Genomic DNA, 19113 nt, shown 5'->3' on the forward strand with positions numbered 1-19113 from the left:
CCTTTTTCCAAAACACAATATAAAATGTGAGATATAACAGGATAATGCATACATTTATCATTTGTTATCAAACGGTTACAAAAAAGTGGGACCCCATTTTTATGACTTGATGGGGTCTCTGGGATTCCATTTTGAAAATTCCTAGCACCAACACTGATGTTATTATAAAATGTTCTTGTGTCCAGAGACTCTTAACTTTTGTCCCTCACTAAAGAGGCTTGCGGCGCTGTTGCTCGAGTTAGACATTGTGTTTTTAAAAGCCGCCACTTTTTGCACATTTTGTAGATTGCTGTTTGTGGGTATATCTGCCATATGTATTTAAAGTACGTCCACCTGGCAGACATGCTGACAACGCTCTACAATGGCGTGCTATTTGTTTACATCCGGTTTCGGTCGCGCGGTTTTCGTTAATCGAAGTCTTTTTCCGTTGATCAGGTTTTTGGTACATCACTTGTCAGTAGTGTGCAAATAATAGGTTATATATATCAATTCATACTGTAATGACCAGCTAATTAATGTTGTATGTTCATTTTGTTTGCATTGGATGTCAGTTTTTCCCGTGGTCGCGGAGAATGAGGAAGTGTTGTAGTGTCCGGGGAAATGTGGACTCCTGAGACAAAAGTGTTTGTACGCGAGGTAAAACCTGTTGGAATTGTGCTGTTTGTTGGTAATGAAAGTTAAACATAGCATCAGAGTTTGTGATATGTTCACGGGGCTATATTACATTTTATTATTTTTAATTTGTTTTTGAATTATGAAAACAAACCCTTATTTCAAGCTGTGGCAGACATAAAAATGCTGTGGCGGCGCGCCACATTCAGTTACACTGAAAAGCAGTGAAAATGGCACGTTGTGTAAATCGTGAATAAAAACAGAATACAATAATTTGCAAATCCTTATCAAGCTATATTCAATTGAATAGACTGCAAAGACAAGATACTTAACGTTCAAATTGGAAACCGTTATTTTTTGCAAATATTAGCTCATTTGGAATAATATGCCTGCAACGTGTTTCAAAAAAGCTGGCTCAAGTGGCAAAAAAGATGAGAAAGTTGAGGAATGCTCATCAAACACTTTTTTGGAACATCTCACAGGTGAACAGGCTAATTGAGGACAAGTAGTTGCCATGATTGGGTATAAAAGTAAGTCCCATTAAATGCTCAGTCTAAAATATATATATTTTTAAATAGAAGTCAGATGTATTTATTCAAAGGAAAATACATGTTTCGGACCACCCCTCACTTCCTGTGTGCCCCCACAGTGTAATAGTCTGGATTGAAGACATGCTGGAGCGAGACGTAAATGACAACAAGAAGATCGGTAACTATGGCGCTCAGCACATCCTGTCTGGCGTGCCAAGAGACTCTGTGACCATCCTCACTCACTGCAACACGGGCTCACTCGCCACTGCTGGATATGGCACTGCACTGGGTAAGCACTGCAAGGTCGAGTCACGATTAATCTGCTGTGGCTGAGCGGCATTATGTGTGTTATGTGTGTTCTGTGCGTCCGTGTGTAGGAGTGGTACGAAGCCTCTACACGTTGGGCAGGCTGAAGCGTGTGTACTGCACAGAGACCAGGCCGTACAATCAGGGCTCTCGGCTAACTGCATACGAGGCGGTTGCAGAAGGAATCCCAGCCACACTCATCACAGACAGCATGGCAGCCCTCACCATGAGAGAAATGAACATCTCAGGTGTGTTTTTACTGCTTCTTTTTCTCATTTACTTACACTTAACTCATCTTCAAGCTCTAAAGCAGAGGTGCGCCTCGCTGCCACCACAGCCTGGGGGGGCAATAGACTACAGACTGCGGTGAAGTGGGCCGGCTTTGTCGCGTGAAGAAGCCTACAACTTTTGGTTGTGTTTTCCGCTCCATTTGCTGAATGGCGATATATCTCGATATTTTTTCCGTAAAGTAAAAACTAAACAGTCCTAGTTACCTGAGATACTAAGTACGTCATTATTATGACTTAGTAATTTACTAAGTTAAAATAATGGCTTACTAAGTCAAAATAATGACTTCCATCCATTTTCTACTGCTTGTCCCTGACTTACAAAGTCAAATTAATGACATACTGTGAGTAAGCGTTTGCAATAAGCTGAGTTAAAAGTAGGGCCTCATGTTGACATATGTTCAACTCATCATGCTTAATTTATTGCAGCATTTGGGAAGCCTGTAGTTGATTTTTATCATGTAAATGTTATATTTTTATCAACATGTGATAGCAGAGACCCTGCCATTCAAAACTAGGTTGCTACATTATTAAAAATAATAATTAAAAAGAGTACAATAGCAGAGACTATTCATCGCTGAACACCATGGAGTTAATGTTGGCTTTATGATGCAGTTACATTATTATATCAACTATGAGTACCTTGGAGGTAGAAAAGCGCTATACAAGTATAACCCATTTACCATAACTATCAGAGACAGCTTCAGGAAACTTTTCATTTAACATAATGTCCTTTTCTTGCTGCTTCAACACAGCTCATTCAACATAGAAAAAGGTGAAATTATGCAGCAAATTATGCAGAGAGCATAATACTACCACCACCATGCTTGACGGTAGGAAGGGTGTTCCTGGGATTAAAGGCAAACATATTGCTGGTTACTTTGGTCAAACAGCTCAATTTTAGTTTCACACAACCAGAGAACTTTCCTCCAGAAGGTCTCATCTTTGTACATGTGATGTCAGTTGTTTTTTGTGACCAACAATTATGTGCTCCATTTACTCTCTCACTATGTACAAAATGGATGGATGGACTTTGGACCGCCATGACTATATGTTCTTTACAACTTTTTTGTATGTGTGTTATATGTGTTACAACTATGTATGTGTGTGCGTGCGCATGCACGTGTATATTTATTCATTTATGAAACCGATGTTTTTTGTTAACACGTTAAAAGGGTAAACATACATGCATTTTTAACACAGATTTCTTTCTTTCATGAAGACAAGAATGTGAGTTGTGTATTACATGATTCTGATTTCTTAAATTGATTGACATCAGACAGGATTCACAGTAGTGCTAACAACTTCCAGAATTTTTTAATTTACAAACCCCATTTCCATATGAGTTGATAAATTGTGTTAGATGTAAATATAAACGGAATACAATGATTTGAAAATCATTTTCAACCCATATTCAGTTGAATATGCTACAAAGACAACATATTTGATGTTCAAACTGATAAACTTTTTTTTTTTTGCAAATAATCATTAAGTTGGGAAAGGTGGCAATAATTACTGATAAAGTTGAGGAATGCTCATCAAACACTTATTTGGAACATTTGGGATGGCGTGCCGCAGTGGAAGAGTGGTTGTGCACAACCCGAGGGTCCCTGGTTCAATTCCCACCTAGTACCAACCTCGTCACGTCCGTTGTGTCCTGAGCAAGACACTTCACCCTTGTTCCTGATGGGTGCTGGTTAGCACCTTGCACGGAAGCTCCCTCCATCAGTGTGTGAATGTTTGTGTGAATGGGTAAACGTGGAAGTAGTGTCAAAGCGCTTTGAGTACCTTGAAGGTAGAAAAGCGCTATAAAAGTACAACAACCCATTTATCATTTATTTATAACATCCCACAGGTGTGCAGGCTAATTGGGAACGGGTGGGTGCCATGATTGGGTAAAAAAACAGCTTCCCAAAAAATGCTCAGTCTTTCACAAGAAAGGATGGGGCGAGTTACACCCCTTTGTCCACAACTGCGTGAGCAAATAGTCAAACAGTTTATCATCAAAGGTTCAGAGAATCTGGAGAAATCATTCCACGTACGCTGCATGGCCGGAAACCAATATTGAATGACCGTGACCTTCGATCCCTCAGATGGCACTGTATCAAAAACCGACATCAACCTCTAAAGGATATCACCACATGGGCTCAGGAACACTTCAGTATACCACTGTCACTAAATACAGTTTGTTGCTACATCTGTAAGTGCAAGTTAAAGCTCTACTATGCAAAGCGAAAGTCATTTATGAACAACATCCAGAAACGCCGCCGGCTTCTCTGGGCCCGAGATCATCTAAGATGGACTGATGCAAAGTGGAAAAGTATCCTGTGGTCTGACGAGTCCACATTTCAAATTGTTTTTGGAAATATTCGACATTGTGTCATCCGGACCAAAGGGGAAGCAAACCATCCAGACTGTTATCGACGCAAAGTTCAAAAGCCAGCATCTCGGATGGTTTGTTACCAATGCCTTAGTGCTCAAGGCATTGGTAACTTACACATCTGTGAAGTCACCATTAATGCTGAAAGGTACATGCAGGTTTTGGAACATAAGCGCCGTCTTTTTCATGGACGCCCCTGCTTATTTCAGCAAGACAATGCCAAGCCACATTCAGCACGTGTTACAACAGCGTGGCTTGGTAAAAAAAGAGTGCGGGTACTTTCCTGGCCCGCCTGCAGTCCAGACCTGTCTCCCATTGAAAATGTTTTTCGCATTATGAAGTGTAAAATACTGTAGCCGAGACCCCGGACTGTTATACGACTGAAGCTCTACATAAAACAAGAATGGGAAAGAATTCCACTTTCAAAGCTTTACACAATTAGTTTCCTCAGTTCCCAAACGTTTATTGAGTGTTGTTAAAAGAAAAGGTGATGTAACACAGTGGTGAACATGCTCTTTCCCAACTACTTTGGAACGTGTTGCTGCCATCAAATTCTATATTAATTATTATTTTCAAAAAAAATTAAGTTTCTGAGTTTGAACATCAACTATCTTGTCTTTGTAGTGCATTCAATTGAATATGGGTTTAAAAGGATTTGCAAATCATTGTTTCTCGTTTATATTTACATCTAACACAATTTCTCAACTCATATGGAAACGGGGTTTGTATATCGTGGAGGAGAAAAAAATCCTCCTTTCTGTCCAATACCACATGAAAGGGGTTGGTTTTTAGCATCTTATAAGTCCAGCTTCCGTACTCGTTTTTATACACTTAACAAGAAATACATTGACTGCAAACTCTGTAGCTTGCTAGTTATCTGAGTCTCTTATTTTGTTAGCGCAGGCAGGATGGAGCAGCACTTTTATTGTGAAGACAGGAACTGTGGGGTCGGTCTTTTAGGCTTTTTACAGCAGGTACGATGAGACATAAAACGTTTTTCTCGCCTTCCTGCCGGTCATGTTTTTCTTAATTCTGAGCTCACAGCAGCTAGCGTCATCTCACATGATCCTCAGGTGCCATCAAGTGACGGAAGTGAAAAATGCTGATGGCTATTTTTTAGTTCTAATTTCTTAATGCCAGGCTGGGAATCGGCTGACACACCCTACGCAATCGACCGGTAGCGTGCGATCAACCTAATTGGCATCCCTGCTCTAAAGGATGTTCCTTTTAGTAACTCATTACCTTACCAAGAAGTCTGGTGGTTTTATGCAGCCCTTTGTGCCATTAATCACATTTGTGATAAATGGCTATTTAAGTAAATGTTGATTGATTGATTGATTGATTTTCCCTACAGCCGTGGTCGTAGGAGCAGACAGGGTGGTTGCTAACGGTGACACGGCCAATAAAGTGGGAACATACCAGCTGGCAATAGCTGCCAAGCATCATGGGATACCTTTCTACGTAGCTGCACCTAGCACCTCATGTGACCTGAGCCTGGAGAGCGGCAGGGACATCATCATCGAAGTTCGCCCCTCTGAGGAACTCACCAGTATTAATGGAGTTGCCATTGCTGCCCCAGGTACGTGTGTGTGCATGCAAGTAAGGTTGAATGTTTAAACCTCAGCTGCTGTAGTAACCAAAGATGTGATAAAACTCAATATGATTATGAGCAGCCAGGTTCCTCATACACTTGGAGATACTGTGCTTCTCTTTTAATAACTAAGGTATATCAAATGAAAGTAAAGCTGAGCCAGTAAATGTACAGTACTTGTGTGTTTTTAAAAATATAGATAATACTGAATTTACTAGACACCAGCAGAATTCTGTCGGTGCTACCGGGTACCAATTCAGGTAAAATCAAACAGTACCATATTACGATAATTGTGTTGCACGTGACGTCACATCCGGTTGCAAACTTAACACCGGCTCAAGCACTTTGCGGGCAAACAGACATATCGTTAGCTGACTGCTTCTAAGTAATGTTGCAATACCCACACAGCATACATGACCAATAGAAAGCACTGAAAAGACAATATGCTGCCTCAGTGCTAATTTACATTGGATATAGGGCTGGGCGATATGGCCTTTTTTTAACATCTCGATATTTTTAGGCCATATCGCGATACATGATATATATCTCGATATTTTGCCTTAGCCTCGAATGAACACTTGATGCATATAATCACAGCAGTATGATGATTCTATGTGTCTACATTAAAACATTTTTCTTCATACTGCATTAATATTTGCTCATTTTAAACTTTCATGCAGAGAAGGAAATCACAACTAAGTCAATTGACCAAAACTGTATTTATTAAACAGGTATTAAGCAGTGGCACAAACATTCATGTAATTTCCAAAACAGAAAGGGGAAGATTGTCAGAGACATTTTAAGTGTCAAATAAAAATGAGCTGCATAATGGTAAATCAAATAGTATTCCTCCTTCGCTATGTGGTCGGTTACTACGGACGTTTTTAAATTCTGTTGTTGACTATTTTTTTTCATACAGTGTTGACCTGGAAATGTTTGCCTCGGCATGTTGATAGTGTGGGCGTGTGGCACCGAATGGAGATGTTGACATGCGAAGTTTCAAACACTCTTCATTCTCTAACGGGTGACTTTTCAAATGATGCTACATATTAGCAGTGATGCTACTTTTAATAGCAACGCTTCAGCACCACACTTGACAAATTACGGTTGTCTGTTCGACATATTCCCACTTGAAGACAAACCAACGCCAGACGATGGACCTGCTGCTGTTTTTCTTGGAAATTAATTTTTCCTTCATTCGCACCTTCTTTCTCTCGTATTACCACTCGCATGGCTCCGCTAGCATCACAGCACAGTTACCCATGTTGCTACCTCTCTGCTGGGCGAGGGCGTATACGTATGTGACGTATGACGTGACAGTATGTGACGTGTGTAAGAAAGTGCGCTTGCTGTCTGTGAGAAGGAGAGACAGGAAAGAGCGAGGAGAGCCTGTAAAGTAATGCCCGCAGCTAAAAGCAACTGCGTGAGAACGTATACTCTAATATCATGATGTAGTCATTTTCTATATCGCACAGAGACAATCCCGCGATATATCATGTATTTCGATATATCGCCAAGCCCTAATTGGATATACCATTTACATGCTACTGATTAACAATAGTGATTTTAAATGTCGATTTAAACACATATAAATTTGGTAATTAGAACTACAAATAAGATGCATGTGACAATCCAACAGCTGGTGTGTATTAAGTACAATTATTAAAATACCTGGGGTCAAATCAAGCCCAAAAATGACACCACAGAGTTTAGTTCAAAACTTGGGATAGATACATTCTTAAAAATTGTATAAATAAATTTGGACCACTGTAAACACAGTGACAGATCCTTGCATTGCATTTTTAACTTTGCTAGCAAACATATAACACTGGGGTCCAAACGTGACTTTACGTAACTGAAGCGTTCCTCAAAGCACCCATTTAAGCCCTCCCCCTTTTATTTTTTATGCATTTATTTTTGTGTAACATGATTTATATCACTTTATATCAGATGCAGTCAATAGTACCTTTTCAAGTTATTACAGTATATTATACAATATGTGTTCCTCAATATTTCATTTTAGGTCCTCTCTCTTTCATCAGTTGTGTGATGACTGTATTATGCTGATAGTATATATTTGTAACATGAATTGATTAACGTGGACCCCGACTTAAACAAGTTGAAAAACTTATTCGGGTGTTACCATTTAGTGGTCAATTGTACGGAATATGTACTGAACTGTGCAATCTACTAATAAAAGTTTCAATCAATCAATCATCATTTGGGGTATTCAACTGGTGGCCCCCCAGTTCCGTTGGGAAAAACTTGTGAGAGGCTCACATTTTTTCAGCAGATTCTTAAAATTCGCTACGTGCTGTCATAGAGATATTTGACTAGCTTTTCTGCACAAGGTCCTAAAAAACAGCACAGCGCTCCTGTAACTCTGACAATATAAATAGACCAAAATTAAATATCAAATGTCAACTGTAGAGGATGCTGGTTCTCAAGAATATACAAAATAAAATTACCGTACTTTCCGGGCTGGATACCACACTGGTATTTAAGGCGCACCCACCAAAATTGAAAAGCAATACATATTTTCACCTTTATTAGCCACACAGGACCATAAGCCTCAGATATATACTGGTACAAAATATTTTTTAAATATTTATTTACATACCTTAATTGTTTCCAAATGATGCTTTTCACATGGCAGTAAAACAGCTGGTCCAACAAAACAGAAGCCATCGTCATGGACCCACTAACTGCGGAAGCCAGCTCTCCAAACAGCTAAACAGACTCAATAACTCTACAGTCACATTATGGGGAATTTACAAAACTGGAAAGATAAAACAGAATACATTTAAAGTTAGTAAAACTAATACAGACCATTGTAAACGTGTTAGCATATTCGCTCATGGTAACAATGCTAGTGTAATTACATTACGGTAGCACGTACAAAAATGCATGAAAACACTTCTACAGACATCACACAAATTGTGTGCGCGGCAACATTCGTGAGGGAGGGGCAGAGACAGAGAGAGCGAGAGAGTAATAATAAATACGCGTGCGTCGCCAGGCTCTGCTTTTTACCCATAGATTTAACAGATTTTATTTTTTATTATCTATAGCAGGGGTGTCAAAAGTGTGCCCCGGAGGCAATTTGTGGCCCACAGCTAATGTTTTGAAGGCCCATGGCACATTCTAAAAATACTATTAAAATAAACAAAAACATTAACAAAAGTGAAATAAAAAAGCTTAAGGGCTAAATGTATTTTAGAAAAAGTTGCAATGTTGACTAATAAAACAAAGGTGTTTTTTTTTATTTCTATCATTGCTCAAAACATAATATTGATTCAAAATGAATGTTATTGTGAATTATTGATGTATCAAAGTTTCCGATTACTTCACATCAAATATTCCACTAAGAAAAATATTTTTGGTGGAAAATTTTGAAAATTTGGTAAAAAAATAACCCAAAAAATTTATATTTTGTTGTTTTCTTACTGTACCGAAAATGAACCGAACCGTGACCTCTCAACCGAGGTACCTACCGAACCCAAATTTTTGTGTACCGTTACACCCCTGATATATATATATATATATATATATATATATATATATATATATATATATATATACATATACATATACATATACATATACAGTGGGGCAAAAAAGTATTTAGTCAGCCACCGAATGTTCAAGTTCTCCCACTTAAAATGATGACAGAGGTCTGTAATTTTCAGCATAGGTACACTTCAACTGTGAGAGACAGAATGTGAAAAAAAATCCAGGAATTCACATTGTAGGAATTTTAAAGAATTTATTTGTAAATTAAGGTGGAAAATAAGTATTTGGTCAACCATTCAAAGCTCACTGATGAAAGGAGGTTTTGGCTCAAAAAGTCACGATACATGGACCCATTCTTTCTTTTCTTAACACGGATCAATCGTCCTGTCCCCTTAGCAGAAAAACAGCAACAGAGCATTATGTTTCCACCACCATGCTTCATAATAGCTATATTGGGGACGGCGTGGCGCAGTGGAAGAGTGGCCGTGCGCAACCCGAGGGTCCCTGGTTCAAATCCCACCTAGTACCAACCTCGTCACGTCCGTTGTGTCCTGAGCAAGACACTTCACCCTTGCTCCTGATGGGTGCTGGTTGGCGCCTTGCATGGCAGCTCCCTCCATCAGTGTGTGAATGTGTGTGTGAATGGGTAAATGTGGAAGTAGTGTCAAAGCGCTTTGAGTACCTTGAAGGTAGAAAAGCGCTATACAAGTACAACCCATTTATCATTTATTGTTTTTGGGGTGCAACTCAGTATTCTTCTTCCTCCAAACACGACGACTTGAGTTTATACCAAAAAGTTCTATTTTGGTTTCATCTGACCACATGACATTCTCCCAATCCTCTGCTGTATCATCCATGTATCCATTTAGGTATAAACTCAACTCGTCGTGTTTGGAGGAAGAATAATACTGAGTTGCATCCCAAGAACACCACACCTACTGTGAAGCATGGGGGTGGAAACATCATGCTTTGGGGCTGTTTTTCTGCTATGGGGACAGGACGATTGATCCGTGTTAAGGAAAGAATGAATGGGGCAATGTATCGTGAGATTTCGAGCCAAAACCTCCTTCCATCAGTGAGAGCTTTGAATGGTTGACCAAATACTTATTTTCCACCATAATTTACAAATAAATTCTTTAAAATTCCTATCCTGGATTTTTTTTCACATTCTGTCTCTCACAATTGAAGTGTATCTATGATGAAAATTACAGACCTCTGTCATCATTTTAAGTGGGAGAACTTGCACAATCGGTGGCTGACTAAATACTTTTTTGCCCCACTGAATGTATGTATGTATGTATATATATAATATGTGTGTATATATGTGTGTGTGTGTGTGTGTGTGTGTGTGTATATATATATATATATATATATATATATATATATATGTGTATACATATATACAGTATGTGTGTGTGTGTGTGTGTGTGTATATATATATATATATATATATATATATATATGTGTGTATAGATATATATGTGTGTATCGATATATATATATATGTGTATGGATATAGATATGTGTATAGATATATATATGTATATATATGTGTATATATATATATATGTGTGTATATATATATATACACACACACATGTTTATATGTATATACATACATACACACACATATATTGTAATATATATATATTAGGGCTGCAACTAACGATTAATTTGATAATCGATTAATCTGTCGATTATTACTTCGATTAATCGATTAATAATTGGATAAAAAAGACAAACTACATTTCTATCCTTTCCAATACTTCATTTAAACAAAAAACGCATACTGGCACCATGTCCTTTCGACTTGCCAAACATAATAACAAGGCAAGTGTTAAAACAATGTTTTTTTTTTATAAAGTGCACCATTGTTATGCACGATAGCAATAATTTTGCTTAGGGGAATTTCAAATCTGCCTACTACCTATTCCAACCATTCTGCAATGTTGGATGCTGAATGTTTTTCCTCTAGTTGCATGGTCGTAAGGCAGATTGACTTCATGTTCCATTCGTCTCCAATGTAGTGGCATGTATTGCCAAGGTGGCTACACTTGTCCACACATCAGTGGTCAGAACAATTTTGCCCTGGGTGGCTTTAATGTCAGTTTACACAGCTTGAAATGTCTGCTCATACTTGCTCTCCATCAGTTTGGTGAAATGGGTCCTTGAGGGTAGAGTGTAACCAGGGTTGAGGAAGTAAATCATTTTCCTGAAACTGTCATCCTCCACCATTGATAGTGGCCTCATGTCAGTTACCAACATATTTATGACACTATCAGTCACTGCAGCCACTTGCCGTGGTGTTCACACCTTCCTTTGTACAAAGTCTCTAATGCTGGCTTGTTTCTTTCTGAAATGAGAGAAACCATATCATGAACGTACATAGTAGAAACATTTACATGTAACTCAATACATACTTAGTTGATTTATTTAATAATTTCTGATGTAAAAGGCACATTTTTTCATATCATGGTCGCTGCTGCCTAGTTTTTCTTGTTATATTATTTTTACTGTTATATTTTTATTCTTATGTTGCTTTTTAATTTTTATTCCTATTGTAATATTTTCTTTTTTTAATTTATACCCCTGTTATTTACTTTTTAAATTCGATCTCAATTCTATACACTTCTGCTGGACTCTAAATGTTCCTGAGGAAACTCCCTGAGGGAATCAACTAAAGTCATTATCTATCTATCTATCTATCCATCCATCTATCTATCTATCCATCTAATTACACCACCACATTAAAAAAAGGTAAATTAAATGAATGGACATCGGGGATGCAGCATACACCAATAATAACACAGAAATAGATATGAAAACAGATATGAAAGAATGCTGTTTTAGTAACACTCTTAATGAATGACTCAAATGAGAGATTTGGGTCGAAGATAATACCCAGATTCTTTACCGAGTCGCTATGTGTAATTGTTTGGTTGTCAAATGTGAAGGTGGTATTATTAAATAGGTGCCGGTGTCTAGCAGGACTGATTATCAGCTTTATTGTTTTCTTAGCGTAAAGATGCAAAAAGTTGCTGGACATCCATTGTTTACTTTCATTTTGACACGCCTCCAGGTGACTACAATCTGGTGTGCTGGCCAGCTTTAAGGGTATGTAGAGTTGGTTGTCATCAGCATAACAGTGAAAGCTAACACCGTATTTGCGTATGATGTCACCTAGCGGCAGCATGTAGATGCTGAATGCATGGTCAAGAACCGAACCCTGTGGAACTCCGCACATTACCATAACATACTCTGAAGTCACATTTTTATGGGAGACACACTGCATACTGTCAGTAAGATAGGATTTAAACCAAGAAAAGGCTCAGTCTGACATACCAATACATTTTGATAAGTTGCAATAAAATGTTATGATTGACGGTATCTTAAGCAGTGCTAAGATCAAGTAGCAGAAACATGATGACGCATCAGCATCCATAGTTAGCAATAGGTAATTTGTTATTTTTGCGAGGGCTTTCTACGTAGATTGATTTGCCCTGAAACCGGATTGAAAAGGTTCTCAGAGATTGTTAGACGCTAAGTGTTCATTAAGCTGCTTTGCAACAATTTTTTCGAGGATTTTCGAGTTAAAGGGAAGGTGGTAGTTTACCATAAGGTTAGGTCTTTTGAGCAGAGTATGAATAACCACTTTTTTGAATAGGAGGGGAACAGTACCAGAGGAAAGTGATAAGTTAATAATATTTAGCACTGTTGGTCCTAATATTACAAACCGCTCTTTGATAAGTTTCCCAGGAAGTGGGTCAAGTAAACATGTTGTTTGTGTTGTCCCATTTACGAGTTGCAGGAGTTCCTCTGTTATTTTTTTTTTTTTTTAATGAAAGAGATTATTTTTTAGGGCACTATCCGGCATACATACATTTGTATCTGCATTAATAGAACCCAGTTGGAGCTTGGACACGTTACCTTTAGTCTCCTTCCTAATGATTTCAATTTCCTTATTAAAGAAATTCATAAAGTCATCAAAGGAGTTGGGGGAGCAACTTGTTGGGTTAGCGGTTCTACTGTACTATATAAATATTTAGGATAGTTTTTATTGAGGCGGATGAAATTGGAGTTGTAATTACTTTTAACTAAGTTAAGTGTGCATTTATAAGTTATTAAACTATCACTCCATGCTTGATGAAAAACCTCAAGTTTCGTCGCACGCCATTTGCATTCTAGCTTTCTACATCATAGTTTAAGAGCTCTGGTTTCTTCTGTAAACCAGGGAATACGCCTTTTAGAGGACTTTCTTAGCTTTTGCGACGCTATGGTGTCAATGGCGTTGCACAGAGCATCATTAAAGTTGCTAGTGAGGTTATCGATAGAGCCCGAATAACTTGGGAATGGTGGCATTACCGAAGGCAGTTGGCCAGAAAGAGTCATAGTTGTGAAAATATTAATGTTTCGGCTGCTGAAGCATTGGTTAATAGTAGCTTGTTGACAATGAGTCAGAACTTCAAATTTTATAAGGTAATGATCGGATATGACTTTAGTGTATGTCGTACACTAAAATGTATATAAATACATATAGTGTATGTCCATAACTTTAGAGGTGGTGACACCCTGGACAAGGACTAGGTCTATCGTATTACTTTTGCGATGTGTTGGTTCATTTATTTTTTGTGCAAGACCACAGCTATCAATTATTGTCTGGAGCGCCACGCACGGAGGGTCTGATGGGGTATTGATATGGATAGTAAAATCCCCCATTATAATTATATTACTTGCATGCGTCACTAGATCAGTGACATACTCAAAATTAGTCAGAATAGGGCCCAGCGGGGGCAATAGATAACAGCCAGATAGAGAGGTAGCGGTGGTTCAGCCCTCATAAAGCACCTCAAATGATTTATATTTATTACTTAGGTTAGGGGTAAGGTTATGGTTTTCATTGGATATTAATTCGAGCCCTCCACCCCCTTTACATGTGCACTCGTATAGTTAGGAGGAAATGAATGAATGAATGAATGTTTATTTATATAGCCCCAAATCACAAATGTCTCAAAGGACTGCACAAATCATTACGACTACAACATCCTCGGAAGAACCCACAAAAGGGCAAGGAAAACTCACACCCAGTGGGCAGGGAGAATTCACATTCAGTGGGACGCCAGTGACAATGCTGACTATGAGAAACCTTGGAGAGGACCTCAGATGTGGGCAACCCCCCCCCCTCTAGGGGACCGAAAGCAATGGATGTCGAGCGGGTCTAACATGATACTGTGAAAGTTCAATCCATAGTGGCTCCAAGACAGCAGTGAGAGTCCCGTCCACAGGAAACCATCTCAAGCGGATCAGCAGCGTAGAGATGTCCCCAAGCGATACAGGCGAGCGGTCCATCCTGGGTCCCGACGAGCGGTCCATCCTGGGTCTCGACTCTGGACAGTCAGTACTTCATCCATGGTCATCGGACCGGACCCCCTCCACAAGGGAGGGGGGGACATAGGAGAAAGAAAAGAAGCGGCAGATCAACTGGTCTAAAAAGGAGGTCTATTTAAAGGCTAGAGTATACAGATGAGTTTTAAGATGAGACTTAAATGCTTCTACTGAGGTAGCATCTCGAACTGTTACCGGGAGGGCATTCCAGAGTACTGGAGCCCGAACGGAAAACGCTCTATAGCCCGCAGACTTTTTTTGAGCTCTAGGAATCACTAATAAGCCGGAGTCTTTTGAACCCAGATTTCTTGCCGGGACATACGGTACAATACAATCGGCAAGATAGGCTGGAGCTAGACCGTGTAGTATTTTATACGTAAGTAGTAAAACCTTAAAGTCACATCTTAAGTGCACAGGAAGCCAGTGCAGGTGAGCCAGTACAGGCGTAATATGATCAAACTTTCTTGTTCTTGTCAAAAGTCTAGCAGCCGCATTTTGTACCAACTGTAATCTTTTAATGCTAGACATGGGGAGACCCGAAAATAATACGTTACAGTAATCAAGACGAGACGTAACAAACGCATGGATAATGATCTCGGCGTCTTTAGTGGACAAAATGGAGCGAATTTTAGCGATATTACGGAGATGAAAGAAGGCCGTTTTAGTAACGCTTTTAATGTGTGACTCAAAGGAGAGAGTTGGGTCGAAGATAATACCCAGATTTTTTACAGAGTCACCTTGTTTTATTATTTGGTTGTCAAATGTTAAAGTTGTATTATTAAATAGAGGTCGGTGTCTAGCAGGACCGATAATCAGCATTTCCGTTTTTTTGGCATTAAGTTGCAAAAAGTTAGCGGACATCCATTGTTTAATTTAATTAAGACACGCTTCCAACTGACTACAGTCCGGCGTGTTGGTCAGCTTTAGGGGCATGTAAAGTTGGGTGTCATCGGCATAACAGTGAAAGCTAATACCGTATTTGCGTATGACGTCACCTAGCGGCAGCATGTAGATGCTGAAGAGTACAGGGCCAAGGACCGAACCCTGGGGAACTCCACACGTTACCTTAACATAGTCCGAGGTCACACTGTTATAGGAGACGCACTGCATCCTATCAGTAAGATAAGAGTTAAACCATGACAGAGCTGAGTCTGACATACCAATTCGTATTTTGATACGCTCTAATAAAATATTATGATCGACGGTATCGAAAGCAGCGCTAAGATCGAGGAGCAGCAACATAGATGACGCATCAGAGTCCATCGTTAGCAATAGATCATTAGTCAATTTTGCGAGGGCTGTCTCAGTCGAGTGATTTGCCCTGAAACCGGATTGAAAGGTTTCACATAGATTGTTAAACGCTAAGTGCTCATTTAGCTGCTCTGCAACAATTTTTTCGAGGATTTTCGAAATAAAGGGAAGGTGAGACACCGGTCGGTAGTTTACCATGAGGTCAGGATCGAGGTTAGGTCTTTTAAGGAGAGGATGAATAACCGCTTTTTTGAATGCAACGGGAACAGTGCCCGAGGAAAGTGATAAGTTTATAATATTTAGCACTGATGGACCTAATAATACAAAAAGCTCCTTGATAAGTTTCCCAGGAAGTGGGTCAAGTAAACATGTTGTTTGTTTTATTCCATTTACACGTTGTAACAATCCTTCTAATGTTATTTCATCAAAACGAGAGAAACTATTTTGGATATTTGCAGTATCCGCCGTATATACAATCGTATCTGTGTTACTATAACCCCGTTGTAGCTGGGACGCATTGTCTTTAATCTCCTTTCTAATAAGTTCAATTTTTTTTATTAAAGAACTTCATAAAGTCATCTGCCGAATGGGTGGAGCTACTGGAAGGAGTCCCTTGTTGGGTTAGCGATGCTACTGTACTAAACAAAAATTTTGGATCGTTTTTATTAATGCGGATGAGATTTGAGTAATAATTAGTTTTAGCTAAGGTAAGCATGCGTTTATAAGTTATTAAACTATCACTCCATGCTTGATGGTGCACCTCAAGTTTAGTCGTGCGCCATTTGCGTTCCAGCTTTCTACATAATAATTTCTGAGCTCTAGTTTCTTCAGTAAACCATGGCGTACGCCTTTTTGGAGCCTTTTTTAACTTCAGCGGTGCTATACTATCAATGGTTTCGCGTAGGGCGTTGTTAAAGTTGTTAGTGAGGTTATCAATAGAGCCCACATACTTTGGGAACGGTGCCATTACCGAGGGCAGTAGGTCCGCAAGAGTCGTCGTTGTGGCAGCATTAATGTTGCGGCTGCTATAGCAGTTATTATTATTATTAGCTTGCCGAACATGAGTCTGAATTTCGAATTTTATAAGGTAATGATCGGACATTACTTTAGTATACGGGAGTATCATAACTTTGGAGACGGTGATACCTCTGACAAGCACTAGGTCTATCGTATTACCGCTGCGATGCGTCGGTTCATTTATTATTTGTGTAAGACCACAGCTATCAATTATAGTCTGGAGCGCCACGCACGGTGGGTCCAATGGGGTATTCATATGGATATTAAAGTCCCCCATTATAATTATATTATCGGCGTGCGTCACTAGATCAGCAACAAACTCTGAGAATTCACTAATAAAGTCCGAATAGGGCCCTGGGGGGCGGTAGATAACGGCCAGGCACAGAGGCAGAGGTGTGGCAGACTTCATAGAAAGCACCTCAAACGATTTATATTTATTATTTAAGTTAGGACTAAAGTTAAAGTTTTCGTTGTATATTAGTGCGACACCCCCTCCCCTTTTGAGGTGACGGGCAATATGCGCATTCGTATAGTTAGGAGGGGATGCCTCATTTATCGCAAAAAAGTCGTCTGGTTTAAGCCAGGTTTCGCTAAGACCGATGACGTTAAGGTTGTTGTCTCTAATGACCTCATTGACTAATAACGTTTTGGGAGACAAAGATCTGATGTTTAGAAAGCCCATATTATAGGTAGTGGGCTGTTTTAAGGAGTTGTTGATAAAATTATCCGTAGTAGCAATATTAATAATGTTGCGTTTATTATGCGCAGTGTACTTAAAATAATTACGACCATATCTAGGAATTGATATGACGGGAATTTTCAGATTGTCTACTTGGCGCTGCGATAAACTGAACGCATCATAATTTGCCACCTCAGTAGAACGCATGTCTAACTCTGACGTAGTCATAGACACAATAGAAAAAACATTTTGTGAGTTGTGTATTATTCTACGAAAATTGCTGTGTACAGGGATCATCCAGCCTGGCGCTGGCTAGTTCTAACTTAACTGACTCCATACCCAGGCTTGCAGGCTCTGTAATTGCCTGTGACCGGGCTTGCTCTAGTGCAGTTAGTCAAATGTGGCTCAATGCGAAGTCTATGTTCCGAGACAAGAGGATAGCGCCTTCCTGGTTAGGGTGAAGGCCGTCTCTCCTCAGCAAGCCAGGTTTGCCCCAGAAAGAGGGCCAATTATCAATAAACGTAAATCCCTGTTTTCTGCAGAAGCTATCCAGCCACCTGTTAAGAGAGACTAATCTGCTATATCTCTCATCATTGCCTCTCCCAGGCAGGGGGCCAGAGACAATTACTCGATGCCTGGACATCTTTCTGGCGAGATTACAAGCCCTGGCTATGTTTCTCTTTGTAATCTCTGATTGTCTCATCCTAACGTCATTGGAGCCAACGTGTATTACTATATTCGCATAACTAGTGGTGCGGTTAGCCTGCCGTACGTGTTTACTAGACCTGTTGCGAGTTAGCTCCCTAAGATTAGCTTCAATGTCAGGTGCTCTGCCCCCAGGAATACACTTAATTGTGGCTGGTTTGCTAAGCTTTATGTTTCGGGTGATGGAGTCCCCTATGACTAAAGTGTGGTGCCCGGTAGACTGGGGTGTAGGACTAGCTAAAGGGCTAAATCTATTATGCGTCTCAACCGGTACACCGTAGCTTGTAGGCCGATTAGGGCTGCTACAAGCTGGGCTAGTTAGCTCGCTACAGCTAACGCTAGCAGATGTGTCCGCAACATCTAAAGTTACGAAATTACACTGCTCTAACTGGCGGACACGGCTCTCTAGCAAAGCCAACCTATCCATGAGTAAAGTGCACGAAGCGCAGGAAGCCATACTCACAGAAACTTTCCGTCGCCGAGTGGGGTGCCAGCTGTCTTCGGGAAGTGGTGGTCACGGTGGCGGGGGAGAAGCGTCCTTCAGACCGGCGCTGCCTTTCTCCGCTAGCCTCGTTAGCTTAGCAGCTAGCTAGCTGAGGGCGAAGTGGTGAGACAGAGATCGGGTGATTTGCAAGTTAAATTGAACTATTAAATATGTTCGATAAGTTGTAAATAAAGCTGCAAAACAGTTAAAATCACACAGATAGAACGATACTTAGCTTTTTTTGCAACAAGAGCAGTCAGCGAGCAGTCATTCTTCGTTAAGCGGGAACATTTAATCTGGTTTTAGTCAGGTTTCGCTGAGACCAATGACATTAAGATTGTTGTGTCTTATGACCACATTAACTAATAATGTTTTG

The 19113-nt window shown here is 39.7% G+C and overlaps 2 protein-coding genes across 5 annotated transcripts in view; one reads left to right on the forward strand and one right to left on the reverse strand.

The window, feature by feature from the left end:
• Nucleotides 1-19113, forward strand: part of mri1 (methylthioribose-1-phosphate isomerase 1) — a 43547-nt gene that overhangs the window by 18215 nt on the left and 6219 nt on the right. The window contains exons 3-5 of the mRNA XM_061880620.1: nt 1262-1431; nt 1520-1696; nt 5470-5694. Coding sequence (XP_061736604.1) covers nt 1262-1431; nt 1520-1696; nt 5470-5694 — 572 coding nt within the window. The remainder of the gene's footprint in view (nt 1-1261; nt 1432-1519; nt 1697-5469; nt 5695-19113) is intronic.
• Nucleotides 10881-19113, reverse strand: part of LOC133538811 (uncharacterized) — a 31319-nt gene continuing 23086 nt past the window's right edge. For 2 of the 4 annotated variants that reach the window (XM_061880619.1, XM_061880617.1), the window contains exon 3: nt 14178-18846. In XM_061880619.1, the coding sequence (XP_061736603.1) occupies nt 16397-17845 (1449 nt within the window). In that variant the 5' untranslated portion in view covers nt 17846-18846 and the 3' untranslated portion in view covers nt 14178-16396. Of the gene's footprint in view, nt 11573-14177; nt 18847-19113 lie in introns of those variants that run through there. The other 2 variants (XR_009803111.1, XM_061880618.1) reach the window with 2 other exon arrangements.

This window comes from Nerophis ophidion, linkage group LG20 (genome assembly GCF_033978795.1).
Source record: "Nerophis ophidion isolate RoL-2023_Sa linkage group LG20, RoL_Noph_v1.0, whole genome shotgun sequence".
Lineage (NCBI taxonomy): Eukaryota > Metazoa > Chordata > Actinopteri > Syngnathiformes > Syngnathidae > Nerophis > Nerophis ophidion.